General features: G+C 48.1%; 1 protein-coding gene across 2 annotated transcripts in view; it reads right to left on the bottom strand.

Annotated features, from left to right (window-relative positions):
* Positions 1–16849, bottom strand: part of EXOC4 (exocyst complex component 4) — a 308957-nt gene that overhangs the window by 44193 nt on the left and 247915 nt on the right. For both annotated transcript variants that reach the window (XM_053978844.1, XM_053978843.1), the window contains exons 12-14: positions 10869–11005; positions 3253–3408; positions 25–203 (exon numbers count right to left, since the gene is read on the bottom strand). In XM_053978844.1, the coding sequence (XP_053834819.1) occupies positions 25–203; positions 3253–3408; positions 10869–11005 (472 nt within the window). The remainder of the gene's footprint in view (positions 1–24; positions 204–3252; positions 3409–10868; positions 11006–16849) is intronic.

The raw sequence follows: 16849 nt of genomic DNA, 5'->3' as shown, positions 1-16849 counted from the left end.
AGCTTTCCCGTGGGAGTTACTCACTCTGGGATGCTGAGAGGCTGGAGAAAGCTGCCTTGGTGCGTCCTGCCAGCCACTCCAGGCTCTCGTGCAGGTTGGCCAAGGCTTTGAGGTCGCTGACGTCCCGCAGGATCTCCTGCTGAGGGATCAGCTTGTCTCCCAAATTCCCGATCAGAACTTCGGATTCTTTGCCAAAAGCAGCCCTGGAATGGAAAGCAAAGCCCCCTGAGGAATGTGGAATCGGGGACAGAAAATCAGGATTTTCTGTTATGAATCTTGGAAGTGAAGGGTGTGGTTTGATATGAGAAATAAAATATTGGTTAGTTTTGTGTTGTAAAACTGTATAAAGATATGAAAGTTAATGACACATGGTGTTATTACTAATATTTTTTAAAACTGATTTTAAATTTTTTTTTAACAATATTAGTAATATAAGTTGAATCCAAGCTCTTTTCCCTCTCCAAGGCAGAGCTGGGAACATCTTTGGGGTTTATCAGCAGCACCTCTGCCTGGGGAATGAACTGTGGGATCCCCTTTCTCCAGAGATTAGGGCAGCCTGTTTCTCACTGTTGTGGTTTGGAATGGGAGGAAATCTAGTTTGTTTCGATTCTTACTACTTTTTTTCTTTCAGTTACTTTTAATAAAATTTTCTTTATACCCTTTAAAATGCTTTAAACCTACTTTACCTTTCCCCTAATCCTATCTCACAACATGAAATAAGTGCACTAATAATTGACCAACACTAAAGCCCACCACACTCATCAGCACATTAATTAGAAAATTTTAAAATCGAAAAAATCTTAAATTAGCAAACCAAAACCTCTACACTCACCAAGCTCTGAGCTCCTCTAAAATGCTCCAGCAGGTCCCTCTGGCTGCCCAATCCCACTGGAATATTAATGGGAAATTCTGCTGGTGCCTTCTGACATCTCCTCACTCAGGAGACAGCGAGGGGTTAAGACAACAAAATCAATCTCTGTCCACAGGCAGAGGATTATTTTTTGCAAAGATTTTTGTTTGTTTGTTTGTTTGTATTCTTTTTAGTTAAACAAATGAGTTACAGGAAGGCTGGGGAGGGAAGGAAAGCTGGGTATGGATCTCTTTTGCTGCTATGGGACAAAAAACTGCTGGTGAACTTTCAGGATTAGTTTTAATTTACCAATATTCATAAAGGGATGCTGCTGAGTAGTTCCACATCCAAAAAAAAAAAAAAAAAAAAATTTTCCCAAATTTTATGAGGCTTGAACCTCCTTTACCAGGAAGGGGTGTGTAGTCCTGCCCTGCTAACCAAGAATTAGGGCCCATGAACACCAAATATTGAAATTTTAAATATCTTACAGGTTAAATGATAATGAAATGAGCTCTCCCATTCTCTGCTAACCAAGGATTCCACAGGACCTGCTTCCCTTTGGCTCCACTGCAGTGTCCAGGCAGAATTATTCCCAATTCATCAGCAGTGCCAAGAGAAAGAAGCAGCAGCAGCAGTGAAGAAATCATGTTCCTTTGTATTAGGAGAAAAGGCTGGGAAAAGGCTGCTTAAATGGGAAGAGGATGACAAAAAATTGGACGAGCAATTAATTTTATTTTGAAGCTTTCAGGAGGGATCTATTCAACCACCACTCATCCTGGAGGAAGTTTCTAAGCCATCAATGGCTAAATCTGGCCCAGAGCAATTATTATGATTTAAATTAATGCTACAGGAGCGTTCACAGGGCACTGGGAGGAACTGGGGCTTAGCAGATGATGCTCTGTGCAAACAGACACTGAGAAAAGATCTTTGTCCTAAAGCCTGGGCTGAAAAAAAGCCACGGCACAGGAGCTTTTCCCAGGAAATTCAGTGTGGATGGCTTAATAGCCTTTTCCTAAAGGCTTGCCATTGGAGCTCCTCTGATCCACTGTCACAAAATACTTCAATTAATGGCCAGGAGAATGGAATGAATGGAATAAAATGCATATTAGGATGAAAATGTTGGTTCTGTCAGCATCAGGCTGAGCTTGGCCATCTGTTTTTGCCTGGCCAGGAGTTTCTACTCAGCCAGCAGAGCCCATTGGAGCTTTGCTATCCCACACTGCTGGATCAGGAATCACAGGGAGAGCCAGGAGGGGCTTCCCAGGTGAGGAAATGAAGGGTAAATGTGAAAGCAGGTGAGGACTGAATCCATGAAATTCAACTCGGGGACTGCACAGAGACCTCAAGGGCTCTGCAGCCTCCCCCTGCTCCACTGGGGATGTTTTAAATCCCTGCCCAAGCTGCAAACCCTTCTGTGACCCCACAAATCCCATCCTCTCCAGGCTGCATCCTCCCTGTCACGGGGCTTCCAGGCAGGGAAGGAGGGAAATGACAATCTGGGCAAATTAGACTTGTTATTTTCAACAGCTTCTCCTCCTCCTCCTCCTCCAGTTTTACAGCCAAGTGCCAATCAAGGAAGTGATGAATAGGGATGGGGATGTGCAGGCTTTGGAATCTCACAGGAGCTGAGCCATTCCCAGCGAGCAGGGGAAGGGAATCTGCCTCCTTCCAGCCTTTCACTGGCATGAAAGGTAGGAACAACCTGGTTTTGGGCACAGAGAGTTGTCTCCGAAAGAATTCCTGCTGGAAATACGGGAATTTTTCATTTGCTTCCCTGAGTTAGTTCCTGGAGTTGGGATGGAGGGGAAAGTCCACCGTGGTCGTGGCTGAAATTAAAGATTCCTTTGACAGCACTGATTTTGGGAATTCCTGCCCAGTACAACCAGCTGGCCCCTCCTTTAGGTCAGAAAATGCTGCTCCCTTCATCACGTGGGTGATCAGAGCAGCACCAACCAGCAGGATTGGATTTGCCTGGATTCAAAACAATCCTTTCCTTCCCCAGTCCCAGGCACTTCCCTGGCACTTGGATCACAAAGACAACTCTCCAAATGGCTTTGTCTGAACAACAGAGTGAGCAGGAATTGCACCAGGAGAAGCTTAGGTTGGATATTGGGAAGATTTCTTCCCCCAAAACGCCGCCCAGGGCAGGGGTGGAGTCCCCAGCCCTGGAGGGATTGCAAAGCCCTGTGGATGTGGCACCTGGGGACATGGGCAGTGGTGGCCTTGGCAGGGCTGGGAATGGTTGGACTCGATGATCTCCAAAGTCTTTCCCATTTCCCAAATAATTCCATGATTCTCCTCACGCCTGTGGACGCGACATCTACGAAAACACCATAAACTTGTTCCTACTTTTTGCTGCCGCTCTCCTTGAAACCCTTTCACACCTTCCCACAATATTTTACCTTATGAAATCCTCCTCCTCCTCTCTCTTGGGCCTCAGCTGCTTGGGCTGAGCCATGTTGCTCCAGTTGGGCAGGGATTTCAGGAGCCGGCTGATGTCGTCGTCCTTGGCCCAGGACGCGCTGATCACCAGCTTCTCATCCGACTGCACGATGGTCCTGCAGGGAAAGAGGCAACAACACCTTAAGAGAGGAGCAAATCCTGCTTTTTGGGCCACTTTTCATTTCATTCTGTCTTATTTGTTACACTCCATATCACACAAATGGGGGTTGAGCAGTGAGGAAAGGATCCGGAGAGGAATCCCACACATGGAGGGGACAGCAAGGCGGGTGGACAGGGTAGGAAATTCCCTTAAACACACAACTCCTGATGGACTTTGAGACATCTTTTAAGGGGGAAAGGGCCATTTTCCTAAATTCTCCAACCCTGGGAATTCAGTTGGGCACCCAGCTGGAGGAGGTCACCCTGCACTGGTGTCTCCATGGATCATTTTCCTCTGGAACGTCGTGGAGCTCAGCAGCCTCTGCCCATGGTGGGGTCACTGCAAGGTGGGGCTAGCCCAGAACACCTGGCTGGGAGCCACCACCTCCCCCCACAGCTGGCCCAGCCTGGGGACCAGGGGTGAAGCAAGGAAGGGGAATGAAGGATCTTCTTTCCAAGTCATCCAAAGCATCTCCTGACGGAGATTCCACCTAAATCCTATGTGGGAAACTGAGTCAGGGATTGCACCGGATTCCAATTGGGAAGAATTTCCCTGTTTCATGTTTTTGGCAGGGTAAATTATTTGAATTCCTGACTGGGAATTTCAGGAAACAAATGGGATGCTGTAAGGTCAATCCAGGATCTTAAAGATTCTCATTTCCACCCCCAATCCCATGGGCAGGGACACCTCTCACTGTCCCAGGCTGCTCCAAGTCCTGTCCAGCCTGGCCTTGGACATTCCAGGGATGCAGGGGCAGCCCCAGCTGCTCTGGCAATTCCAGCCCAGCCAGGAATTCCAAATTCCCAAGATCCCATCCATCCCTGCCCTCTGGCAGTGGGAGCCATTCCCTGGGTCCTGTCCCTGCAGGCCTTGTCCCCAGTCCCTCTGCAGCTCTCCTGGAGCCCCTTTAGGGCCTGGAATGTGCTGGAAGCTCTCCCTGGATCCTTCTCCTCTCCAGGTGAACATTCCCAGCTCTTCCAAGCTGGCTCCAGGCTGGAATGGACTGAGCCAACAGAGCCACTGCCACAGCCCAGCACCCCCTGACACGGACCTGGCAGAGCCATTCCAGCCACACTCTCCCTGATCCAGGCTGGAATGCTGGGGCAGAGATGAGGTGTCAGCAGCATTCAGGTGCTGATTTGGGGAATAAATAGAAATAAAAACAACAACACCCCGAGCATCTGCGTTTTGCAAAGGAAAACAACAAGAGAGGCACCGAGACAGGAGCCAGCTCTGATCCATCCTGAAGAGAACAGCTCATGTCTCATCCCACCCTTTCCCCATCCGCCAGGAAAACAAGCTCAGCTCAGGAACCACACAGGATTTGTGAAAACGAATTTGTCACATGCACTTACAAACAAATTTTCCTTCCCTTCAAGTTTCACGTTCAATCTGTCACACACAAAAGGCTGAGCTTTGTTTCCAGCCACACAAGACCTCGGCGTCAACATTCCTGTTTGGCCTTCTGCTGCTGGGAGGGAGGTGGTGTTTTTCCACTCAGGGGGGGAAAAAAAATTTAAAAAAAAGGTCTTTTATTTTTCACCCTGGTGAAAACTGAGGGGGATAAAAGAGCTCCACCAGCAGCTCTGACATCTGGGATGGAAAAGGGGGATTTGATGATATCTGGGCATTGCTGTGCCAAGGCAAGACAACTGTTCCAGGGAACACATCAGCCAGGGCTTTGTCCTCTGCACATTTAATAGACTGCAGTAATACTCTCCTTCCCTTGGGAGTCTATTTCACACTTGAACAAATCCAACTCTTGGATAAAAAAACTCCTGATACCGAGCTCGTGTTTTATTTTCCTCCATTTCATCCCATTACTCCCCGTTATTTCCCCTCTCAGCTCAGCTCTCTCCACGTCCACTGTTTGCTCTCTTCAATTATTTCCAGCCTTATCGTGGCCCTTCAGACACCCACGACTCCAGGGCATCTTTGGGAGCGTCCTGATGGAGAGACACAGAGCCACCTCTCTGTTTTATGATCCTTATTATCCTCAAAATCCCAATTGTTTGTGGAGTCAGCGCTGGGGGGGGAGACGGGGGAGGATGTTGGGATGCTCTGACAAGCTGCAAACCCAGCCTGCTGTCCTTGCTTTTCCGGGGTCAGAGTTTTCCAAGAGCCTAATCCACAATTCCTGCTTTCCTCACCTTTTGGTGCTACCCATGGATCCATGGAATCCTGGAATGGTTTGAGTTGGAAGGGACCTTAAAGCCCATCCAGATCCACCCCTGCCATGGGCAGGGACAGCTCCCACTGTCCCTGGGTGCTCCAAGCCCTGTCCAACCTGGCCTTGGACATTCCAGGGATCCAGGGGAGTCCATGGACAAGATCCATGGATCCAATGAAATCAGCAAGCTCCAAAGTAATCCATGGAACAGCCCCAAGCACTGCCTGGATCCCTTGGAATTACATCCCCACTCTTTCCCAGGGCTCCAACACCTCCTGATTTTTACTGATGTTGGTTTTACTCCAACTACCCCCTCAAGAAGATGCTGAAAAGGGTGGAACATCCCCGATCTCCCATGGACACCCAGCTGTTCCCAACTCCTTTTCCCCACATTTTCTTCCCAGCTTCTCAGCCAGTGTTCCCCCTCTGAACCTTCAGTCAGTGTCCATCCAATTTGTGTCCTTGAGTGAATTATCCCAGGACAGGGTGACATCTTTTAGTACAGCTCAAAACTCTTCCTTGCACTCCCAGCTCCTAATCCCAAACTCCTCCATAATTTTTCCTGCTGCTGCCATAGGGAGCTGACCTTGGCTGGATCCAGCTGCTCCATCCCCCTCAGAGGACAGAGGCAGGAAAAATTATGGAAAAAAAACCCCTTTTATTGCGGAGCAGACATCTTAAAATATGGAATATCAGTCTGGACAGCTATCCTGGATATGTCTTTCCCAAAATCTTTCCCATTCCCAGCCTGCTGGTGAAGGAGAGACAGCTTTGATGCCGTGGCCAAAATCCTGGTGTGTGTCACACCTTCCCAGGTACCAATCCTACACTCTGAGGAATCATTTCTCTTATGGGAAATAATATGGGAATATCCCTGGACACAGCTGGGGGGGGGGGGTGGCTTTCCAGCAGGAAACATCTGGAAGCCACGGGGGCTAATTGGGCTCCTCTGCCTTGTGCCAGGTGGATTTTTGGATGATTTTTTCCCTCTTCTCACTGCCAAAGTGATGTTTCCATGCTGAGCTCATGCTGCCAAGGGTTAAAAAGCAGCTGGGCCAGGCACCCACAGCCTGAGGGGACACCTTTGCCCCAGAAAGAGCCAAAAAGGCAACTTAAACCCCAAAAGTTCATGCAAGGAGGGGAAGGTGTCACTAAAAAGCAGCAAAAGCATTTCCCGGGGAATCAAAAATTCCTGTTTGGCTGCCCCATTTTGGCTGAATTAATCTGCTCTTTCTCAGTAAAAAGGGGGCTTAGATTTACTTTGCCTGGCTGGAAAGCAGGAGGGGTTTCTTTTCTTCACCATTTTGATCGATCCAGGCCCAGTTATTTCCCATTTTTTCCCCCCAAATTTAGCTGAGAGAGTTCAGCCAAAGGAGGTCGGTCGCCAGAAGCTGCCTCCAAAGAGGGAGCTGGGCACCTCCAAAGGATTTAATCACTTTTTAAACTCTCTGAACCACATTTTGGTGATGCCCATCTCCTTTTAAGACAAAAAAGACTCATCTGGGTGAGGGATTCAGAACCTTCAGAGAGGTTCAAAAATGAACAAGGTGAGGATGAAGATGGGGAAGAAGGGGGTGGACACACAAGACAGAGCTTAGAGTGGACAGCAAAATAAAAATGTGCAACTTCAACGTGGACATTGATAATATTGGCAAAATTATGTAGAAAAACATGGAAAGAGGTGAATTTTTGCATTTGATGCAGCAAACTTTGTTGGAGAAGGGTGTTGGCAGAGGATTAAAAAGAAGGGCTCATGTTAAGGGCAGCAACTGTGAACTGGGCAGGTTTTTCCTTTCAGTATCTCCAAAAATCCCACAAAAATGGTTTTCTACTCAGGTTTTTAACATAAAATGGTTTTAAACTTCGGAGTTGAGCTGCTCTCCTGGAAATCTGCTGGAGACGGGGGTTGGACACGACTGGGAAGTGCTGCCAGCACGGCAGGAGGTTTGGGGGCTCCATCTCCCAGTTTTATTTGCATTTTCAGCCCCAGCCTCTCATCAATTAGTCAGAAATCAGAGCTGACATTTGTAAACAGTTTGGGTGGCAAACTGGAATGGGAATTTTGGACAAAAATGCGATTTGCAGGAGGCACCTCACCTACGCTGAACTCCCAAAATTCGTCATCAATTAACACACGAGAGCTGCTATTTATAGGAATGTCCAATCCCATCCAGCCCCCTTAGGTTTGATATTTTTCTTTTTAAATCCCTGGAAAACACGAGCCAAAGGGAGCTCAGACATGAACAATCTCAGCTGTGCATTTCCCAGTGCTGACGTCCTTCCCGAGCTGTTCCCGCAGAGAACTCCGGATCGAATCCTGCCTGGAGGAGCCTCCCTTTGGATGCTTTTCACCCACATTTGCTCACATTCCCCCTGAAGGAACAAACCCTACAAAAACACCTCTCTGCCTTCCCAAATTCTCACTCTTTGCCATCCCAAGAAGAGCCCTTGCTCCGCCAGCTTTGCCGGGTGGGATCGACTCCCAGCTCCAAGGAGTTCGTCCTGATTTTAAGGAGCTGTAAATAATCCTGACTCCACCAACTTTGCCAACACCAGGATTTATCCATCCCAACACCTCAGGGAAAACCCTGGAGCAAAGGGCAGGGCTGTGTGGAGCCCGGATCCCTGCAGAGGGCATAACATCCCCGCGGATGGAAGCGGGAGGGCCGGGAGCTGCTCCGCTCCCCTGCATTCCCGGGAATGGGTACGGATTTCTATTTCAGTCCTTTGCCAGCAGCAAAACGAGAACGTTTCCTGTTTTTTTTTCCTCTCGCTGCAATCAGGAGATGGCCAAATTAGCGTTGTCCTAATTAGCCCTCAGCAGGTGCCAAAGCCAGGAATGGCAAAGGAAGGAAGGACCGTCAAGTTCAAGCCAAACAAATCAAATCCATTGTCTGGCTCCAGGCAGGGAAGTTTTGGGTGAAAAAGGAATATTTTGGACAATGGCACACAAGCAGTTCTCGATTTAGGGGGGTGTTCAGGCAAAGTTTATCCTCTGCTCACTGCTATTGTTAATAATAATAATTATGATGATGATGATGAGCCCATTTGCCGGATGAAGTTTTTCCTGAATAAAATCAGGCAATGGGAAGTAATTTCTTGGTCAGGAAGCACAAGGGCTTTTTCAGGCTCAATAGCCACGGAGGGGATGATATAGAGCAGCTATTCCAGCCCACATTCCTGCAGCATCTTGTAGTGGTTTTTTAATGGAATTACTTATCCCCATGGGATGAGGCGTGATCCTGGTTTTCCTGTCCAGGAGGGTCGTTTTACAGATGGATAACTGGGATGCCCTTAGAAGTTATTTATTGATATTCACCCAGGAAATCTCTGATAAATCAAGTACTTGAAGGGTTTAAACCCAAACACATCCATGGCTATGGACTGTGGTGCCTCGATCTTCTGTGCTCTGGTTGGGGAATGTTAGGGGTGGATCATCCCAAAATGCCAGTGGGACAAGGACAGAGCATTTGGTGACTCCCTGCCAGATTACAGAATTGTTTTGGGAATCTTTCACCAAACCCAGTGTGTGGATTCACGTGGTTACTGATTCCTAAAATCACTGAATGTTTTAGGTTGGAAAAGGCCTCTAGGATGGAATCCAACCACCCCCAGCACTGCCAAGTGTCCCCAAGTGTCACATCCACAGGACTTTGAATCCCCCCAGGGACAGGGACTCCACCCCTGCCCTGGGCAGCTCCTTCCAATGCCTGACCAATGTTTCAGGGAAGAAATTTTTTCTAATATCCAATCCAAACCTCTCCTACTGCAACTTAGAAATTTCAAGATGAGAGGAAATAGCCCTAAATTGCAACGAGACCTGAATACCCAAATCTCAATGGAATTAATTCAAATAAAGCTGAATTCCTTGAAAATGTTCAAACGAAGAATCTGAATTACTTTACCAAAGAGAAAAAGTCACATTCAGCCATTTATTTTTAAAGATGACACTTAAGACTCTCAGTGGCCAACTCGAGGTCACATTTTAGCATGGAATTATGGAATGGTTTGGGTTGGAAGGGACCATCCACTTCTACCCCCTGCCATGGCAGGGACACCTCCCACTGTCCCAGGGTGATCCAAACCCTGCCCAGCCTGGCCTTGGACATTCCAGGGATGCAGGGGCAGCCCCAGCTGCTCTGGCAATTCCAGCCCAGCCAGGAATTCCCAATTCCCAAGATCCCATCCATCCCTGCCCTCTGGCAGTGGGAGCCATTCCCTGTGTCCTGTCCCTGCAGGCCTTGTCCCCAGTCCCTGTGCAGCTCTCCTGGAGCCCCTTTAGGCCCTGGAAGGTCTCATCCTGCCTGACTAAGGGAAGAACTGGAGTAATTTCTAAACTCTACCACCACTGCCATCCACATCTCAAGACCCTAAACCATGCTGTGATGTGGATAAATCCACTGTGAAACCACAACTCCCCATAATTCCACTGACCATTATTCCAGCTTTTTTATCCCTAGAAGGAAACACCCTTGACCACTCCTGACCACTGCTGGCAGAAATGGGGGTGTGTGTTCTATTCCTATCCGATGGGGCAGCTCTCTGCTGTCCATGGGGCAGTTTTTTCTTTATCTCTCCCACAGCCAATCCTCCCTCCAGGAGATCTCTTCTGTCCATGGCCACTGAGTGTCCCTGCATGACTGAGAAAATTCCAGCATCCCATGGGGAGATGCTGTGCCCAGGGCAGGAGCCAAGCATTCCTACCTGGATCCAATCTGACTCCTGCAACACCACAGCAGCCTTTGCCCACTGCATTCCCAGAGGAGCAGCTTTCTGCCCCACTGCATTCCCAGAGGAGCAGCTTTCTGCCCCACTGCATTCCCAGAGGGAGCCCAGGCCCATCTCCAGCAGCCCTGGAGCTCCAGAGGAAAACTCCAGCCTTGTCCAGGATCCTGCTCCAGCAGAAGCACAGCTGGCACTGCAGGAGGGCTGAGCCCCCATGGAATGGCACTGCTGCCACCTCCCTGACCCACAGGCTGCCAGCTCTGTTCTGACTCTGGCAGTGGGTTGTTTTCTTTTTTGTACTATTGCATTTGTATTTTTAATTTTCCTAGTTAGGAACTGTTATTCCTATTCCCATATCTTTGCCTGGGAGCCCTTTAATTTCAAAATGATAACAATTCAGAGGGAGGGGGTTTGCATTTTCAGTTTCAGGGGAGGCTCCTGCCTTCCTCAGCAGACACCTGCCTGTTCAAACCCAGACAACAGCCAAGGCCAAAGAGCAGCCATTCCCCCCGGGGCTGTACCTGTAGGCCAGGGTGCAGGTGTCCTTGTACTCCTGCAGCTTCACGCACACCATGTTGAGGAACTGGTCCGAGTAGGCGCTCAGGTCGTGCATGAGGTCCATCAGGTCCTGCACTGTCTTCTCCACGATCACCGTGCTCTGGGGAAGGGGGGGCAAAAACCCAGGCGTGAGCAGCAGCTCGGTGAAGCTTTATCTCAGCCCTCTCCTGCTTTGCTGATTTTTGTCACAAACGTGCAGCTGGTGCTCTGCCAGCGGCTCCCGCGAGGCTGAGCAAGTGAGGGAAAGGGAAAGACTGGGCCAGGAAAGGAGGAAAGTGGTTTAAGGGTTTGAATATCAGCTCGGGAAGTTTGGGTTTCTGAGCCACTTCCTGAAGTTCACCAGGTGTTTCCTTCAGTAGGTGAAACCTCAAAAGGCAAAGCTGTGATTTTTAGAGGTACACACAGCGCAAAGTGCTGCTCCATATCCTACAGATCCTGGAATCACTGGGGTTGGAAGAGACTTCCCAGACCACCCAATCCAACCTTTGATAAATCCTTACCTTGCCACCCCAAACAGAGCCCAGAGTGACACTAAAACACCCAATGAGCAGGTTTGGTTTCCTCCAGCCTGCAGGAGGAATCATATATCCAACAATGTCCAAGATTTCTACAGCTCCATAGGAATTCTGGGATTTCTGAGGCCCCCTCAAGGTGACTTGGCAGAGTTTGTATTTATTTTGCCCACTGTGTTTGATTTTGTTGCTGCAAACAAGACAGAGGGGAGGTCACGGCAGTCCCAGGTTGATATAAATTGAATTATTGATGGTCTCAGTAGAGTGAAGGGTTATTCCTGAACTGCAGAAAAGGCAAAGGAAGATACTGAAGCATTTGGGAACCCTGAGAAATTCTGGACTCAAATTATATGGGAGGATCCCAGGGATTTGGGAAGAGCCCCCCTTCCCCTGTGTTCATCAAGACGTGAGGAGAAGTTGGCGACTCACAGCAAAATCTCATCAACCCCCACACGGCCACCTCTGCCAAACCCCCACCAGCCCAGCTTCCACCTCTCCACTGATTTCCTGATTAAAGCCTGGCAGCATCGCCCTGATCCCTGATCCTGCTCCTCCAGAGCAACCCCTGAGGGACAGGAACTGATCCTCCTCTGCTCCCTGTCCCTGACTTCGTTAAAAAGCACCTTCCAACCTCATCCTCTTTGGGAACTCTCCCAGATCCTTGGGATGGGGGTTCCCCGAGGGCTCAGGCACCGCCTGTGCTGTTCCTGGGATGTTCTTGGCTCCCAGCTGCACTTGGAGGAAAAAAGCTCATCCCATTCCATGCCATCCATGGACAGGGACACCTCCCACCATCCCAAGCTGCTCCAGCCCCAGTGTCCAGCCTGGCCTTGGACATTCCAGGGATGCAGGGGCAGCCCCAGCTGCTCTGGCAATTCCAGCCCAGCCAGGAATTCCCAATTCCCAAGATCCCATCCATCCCTGCCCTCTGGCAGTGGGAGCCATTCCCTGTGTCCTGTCCCTGCAGGCCTTGTCCCCAGTCCCTCTGCAGCTCTCCTGGAGCCCCTGGAATGTGCTGGAAGCTCTCCCTGGATCCTTCTCCTCTCCAGGTGATCATTCCCAGCTCTCCCAGCCTGGCTCCAGAGCAGAGGGGCTCCAGCCCTGCAGCAGCTCCATGGATTCCTCTGGATTTGCTCCAGGTCCTTCTGCTGTTGTCCCCAGGACTGGAGCAGCTCTGCAGGTGGGGTCTCACCTGAGCAGAGCCTGATGTGGTTTGAGATTAAAGCCATGCCCACGATGGGCTGAGAAATGTGCTGAGGGATTAAAGTCACCATTGATCCCTCAGGAATAAAAAGAAGAAAATCCTTCCCTAGCTCATGTAGCAACACAGAAGACGAAAACAATTCATTTTTTGTGTGGATAATCAGATTTTTCCTTTTCCAGGGTGCGGTTTCCAGCAGATCCATGGAATCAAATGATCCTCTGCAGGATCTTCCCAGGAGTAGGATCTGTCCTGCCACGAATCCTCCTGTGAACCCTCCTAGGGTGGACACAAAACCACATGAGGAGGAATCAAACCTGGCCTCGATCCAGCTCATTTCTATTTCTTTTTGTAACTCAGCATTTGGAAAAAAAACAACAACCTAAAAAAGCACGAGTGGCTGTTAAAACAGAAAGTATTGTGGTTTTTATGGAGTTTTCCCCACTTATTTTCCTCAACAACATTAAAATTCCAGCAAAGCTCCTGCCAGTGTCTGGATTTTAGAATAAACCCTACTGATGTAAAGGGAACACAAAGCTACTTGAATGATTAAAAAAAAAATAATAAAAAAAGGGAGAAGAAAGGGAATTACCATATGAAAGAAGACACTGCCAGATACGTAATGGCCATTTCCCTGAGACATCTTAACCTTTCCCAAAGCCCTGCTGCCACCTCTGCAGGTGTCCCTGGGGACACCCTGTCTGAGGAGGCATTTGGGAAGCTGGATTCGTTAGCTGGGCCAGCCTTGGAGCTTCTGAAAGTCCCCAAAATGAAAGGCAGCTCACACATTAGCCCAGAGCCACAATCCCGTTGCCTCTGCCCCATCTGGATTCGTTAATGGATGTGATCAAAGCTTAATTTTATGGCGAGGCACTTCAGTGGAGCCTGTTAAAAAAAAAAAAAAAAAAAAAAAAAAAAAAAAGCCCCACACTAACAAGGAAACTCATCCCGGGAACAATATCCAGCCCCTCACACCTGAATCCCAACACCACGCCGAGGGGATGGTTCATTACTCCTCCAGCAAGGTTTTCAAAGAGGCTGAAGGCTGCTAAAAAGAAAAAGAAATTCCTCCTGACGCCCTCCTGTCCCTCAGCTGTGGTCGGGGACGAGGATAAAACAGAGAGCACCGCTGGTTATTAACACTGTGGGGTTTGTCTTTAATGGGTTTTGCAAACATTTGCCATTATCCCTTGATTTGCTCCTTATTCCCAGCTGGGCTGGAGCTTCAGGTGATGTAAAGCAGCTCCAGGGCAGGCAGAATCCCTGCTCTGACTGCGGGGTGGTGCAGAACAAGCAGGTATTACACCAGCAATATATGGAATTTATATGTTCCATATTGTCTATTCCATATTATCTATGGAATATACAAATTCCATATATATTCTGGAGATATTATTCCAGCCATTCTGTTGGGATTTCAGTAGTCCAGCCGTTCCTTTGGGGTTTCAGTATTCCAGCCATTCCTTTGGGGTTATTGCCCTGTGGAATCCCAGTGAAGAGGGTTAAGAATGACTGGAGGAAGAGAGCCCTGGAGGTAAAACAACACAGCTGTCTTTTTAAGGCTTCCTTAAAAACCCAATTTCAGGACAAATAAAGGTGATTTTCAACGAGTCCTCGACATGCACAAAATTCAAACCAACAGCTCAAACCTCCAAAACTTTCAGCTCTGCATAAAATCAGAGAATAATTTGGGCTGGAAGAGACCTTAAAGTCCATCCAGTGCCACCCCTGCCATGGGCAGAACACCTTCCACTATCCCAGGTTATTCCAACCCCCATCCAACCTGGGCTGGGACTTTCCCAAGGATGGGAAGTGTTTAATTTTATTTTCTAGCTCGCTTTGAGGAGCACTTGGATTAGGGGAACAATCTTCTCCCTTGATTATTTTTTTAAATTTTATTTTTTTTCCAGAAATCACAGCTTTTCCCATGCCTTGGGAAGGAGAACCTCCATTCCCTCGCTGCATTTCCTTGGGGAATGCAGACAAAAGATGGGAATGTCCTGCTCAGAAATATCCTCACCAAAACACAGCAGATGGAGGAAGAGACCTTGGCACTGGAAAAGTTGTCCATTTTTCCTTGACTACTGCCCATCACAAAATATCTCCTCGAGATGCCTTGGCAGAGGAAGGCACCAGATGAGGGCTGCCTTAAAGGAGAAGAATTAATAAAGCCTGATCTAATTTTTAAGCTGGAGTTTAGCTGACACCTGACAATTTTTAAGCACCAAGCAGAGCCCAGCTGCAATTAAATCAGGACAGGAGAGAGGGAAAGTTTTCAAAGCTCTTCAGGCTCAGTGCTGAGCCACAGCTCTGAATTTGGAACTCCCAAGGGACAAAACTTAAATTCCTTAAACTTAAACACCTGCCCAGGTATTTAATAAATAAATATCTTATAAATACCAAGTGCTAATAAATATCAAGTGCTGTCAGTGCCTTGGAGGGCAGTGGGAAAGGGAGATAAAAACTGGGGCTTTTCACCCAAATTTCTCTCAAAAATGGAAGAACTCTCACTAAATGAGCAGAGTCAGAGATGGGAATCACTGAAACCTGAAAAGCAGGAGCTAGGGAGCCAGTCTGCCTGGAATTTTGGGATAAATGGGCTGTTTGATGCTCTTTGGTGGCTCTAAAATAGCCAACACCAGCTCTGAGGCCACAGGAGTGGGAATGGGAAGAGTTGGAGCCATCAGTGCCCTGGGGAGCCAACCTGGAGCCCTATTCCAGCACCAACACTAAAATAAAATAGTAAAACAATAAAATAGGAGTAAAACCAGCCCTGAACCAACTAAATTAATTTTTTTTTTTTAGCTAACAGAGGAAAAAGGAGAGTCAAAATTCCCTCTTCTACTGATCAGTGGTTATCCCACGTGGAGTGATAACACCATTTTCCCACTTTTCTTCCTGGCACATCCAGGTTTTACAAAGGGCTGGAGTTTTTGGAATGTATCAATTCCATTCGAATGCATGTTTAGCAGCAAAATCTCTTTTTACAGTCTCCAATCTGACAGCCTGCTTTCCTCTCCCAGGAAAATCCATTATTCCAGTATCAGTTGTGCCCGTTACTATGGTTATACTACACCCTACTACAACTTTGCTTCCCAAATGCTCCTAACTCCAAGGGATTATTTCTTTTTTCAATGCAGGTGATATTTTAATTTTTATGGGATTTTTCCTGAGTGAATTCACCCCATGGATGTGAGCCCAGGAGCTGCTGGAATTCTCTCCCTGCTTTAAATGTGATGTTGCAGGAGCCAAATGAGTGCACAAACAAGGTCTTGGATAAATCTTATTTACCTGGCACTGTGCGATCCGGGAAAGCTTTGCTCCAGTGAGCTGGAGTATTGATGAAGAGCAAAATGTACATTTGTTTGTCTTTTTTAAAAAGGAGAACATGAACCATAAAATCTGCTCTTTCCTGTATTACTGTGGCCATGTGGGAAACTCGGAGCTTAAGGGTTTAGAATATAGCAATATATACAAAGCAAGATGGAGGTTTTGGGGCAGAGGCTGCTCCTTCTTCTTCACCTCCTTCTCCATGGCTTTGGGTGTTTTTGTGTAATTGGATAAAAAAGTCCACACTGCAGGCACAGGTGGTTGGTTATTGGGTTAAAAGTGAAAATAATTGAGGTGTCATTTCTTAATTGGACAGTTTATCCTCAAAAGGCCTTGTAGAGAGAGAGGTGGGGCTCCATTTTTAGTTTGTTAGAATGAGGTGCCGTAGAACTCACAGATTGTGAGACTGTGACGTAGATAAAAATGAATAATCATCTGTGTCCAAACAAGAAACACTGTCTCACACATTTAAACCCAACCCTTACAAGAAGAAGTTAAGACTCAACAGGAAAGGACCTTCAGGATCGTCCAGTGCCACCCCTGCCATGGCAGGGACACCTCCCCACTGTCCCCAGTGTCCAGCCTCTCCTTGGACATTCCAGGGATGCAGGGGCAGCCCCAGCTGCTCTGGCAATTCCAGCCCAGCCAGGAATTCCCAATTCCCAAGATCCCATCCATCCCTGCCCTCTGGCAGTGGGAGCCATTCCCTGTGTCCTGTCCCTGCAGGCCTTGTCCCCAGTCCCTCTGCAGCTCTCCTGGAGCCCCTTTAGGGCCTGGAATGTGCTGGAAGCTCTCCCTGGATCCTTCTCCTCTCCAGGGGAACATTCCCAGCTCTCCCAGCCTGACATTGGATCCATCTCCTCTCCAATTCATTCATGGACCCAGGGGCTTCACTTGGAAT

The sequence above is a fragment of the Vidua macroura genome, chromosome 5 (assembly GCF_024509145.1).
Source record: "Vidua macroura isolate BioBank_ID:100142 chromosome 5, ASM2450914v1, whole genome shotgun sequence".
Taxonomy (NCBI): domain Eukaryota; kingdom Metazoa; phylum Chordata; class Aves; order Passeriformes; family Viduidae; genus Vidua; species Vidua macroura.
This window is presented reverse-complemented; position numbering and strand designations above follow the sequence as displayed.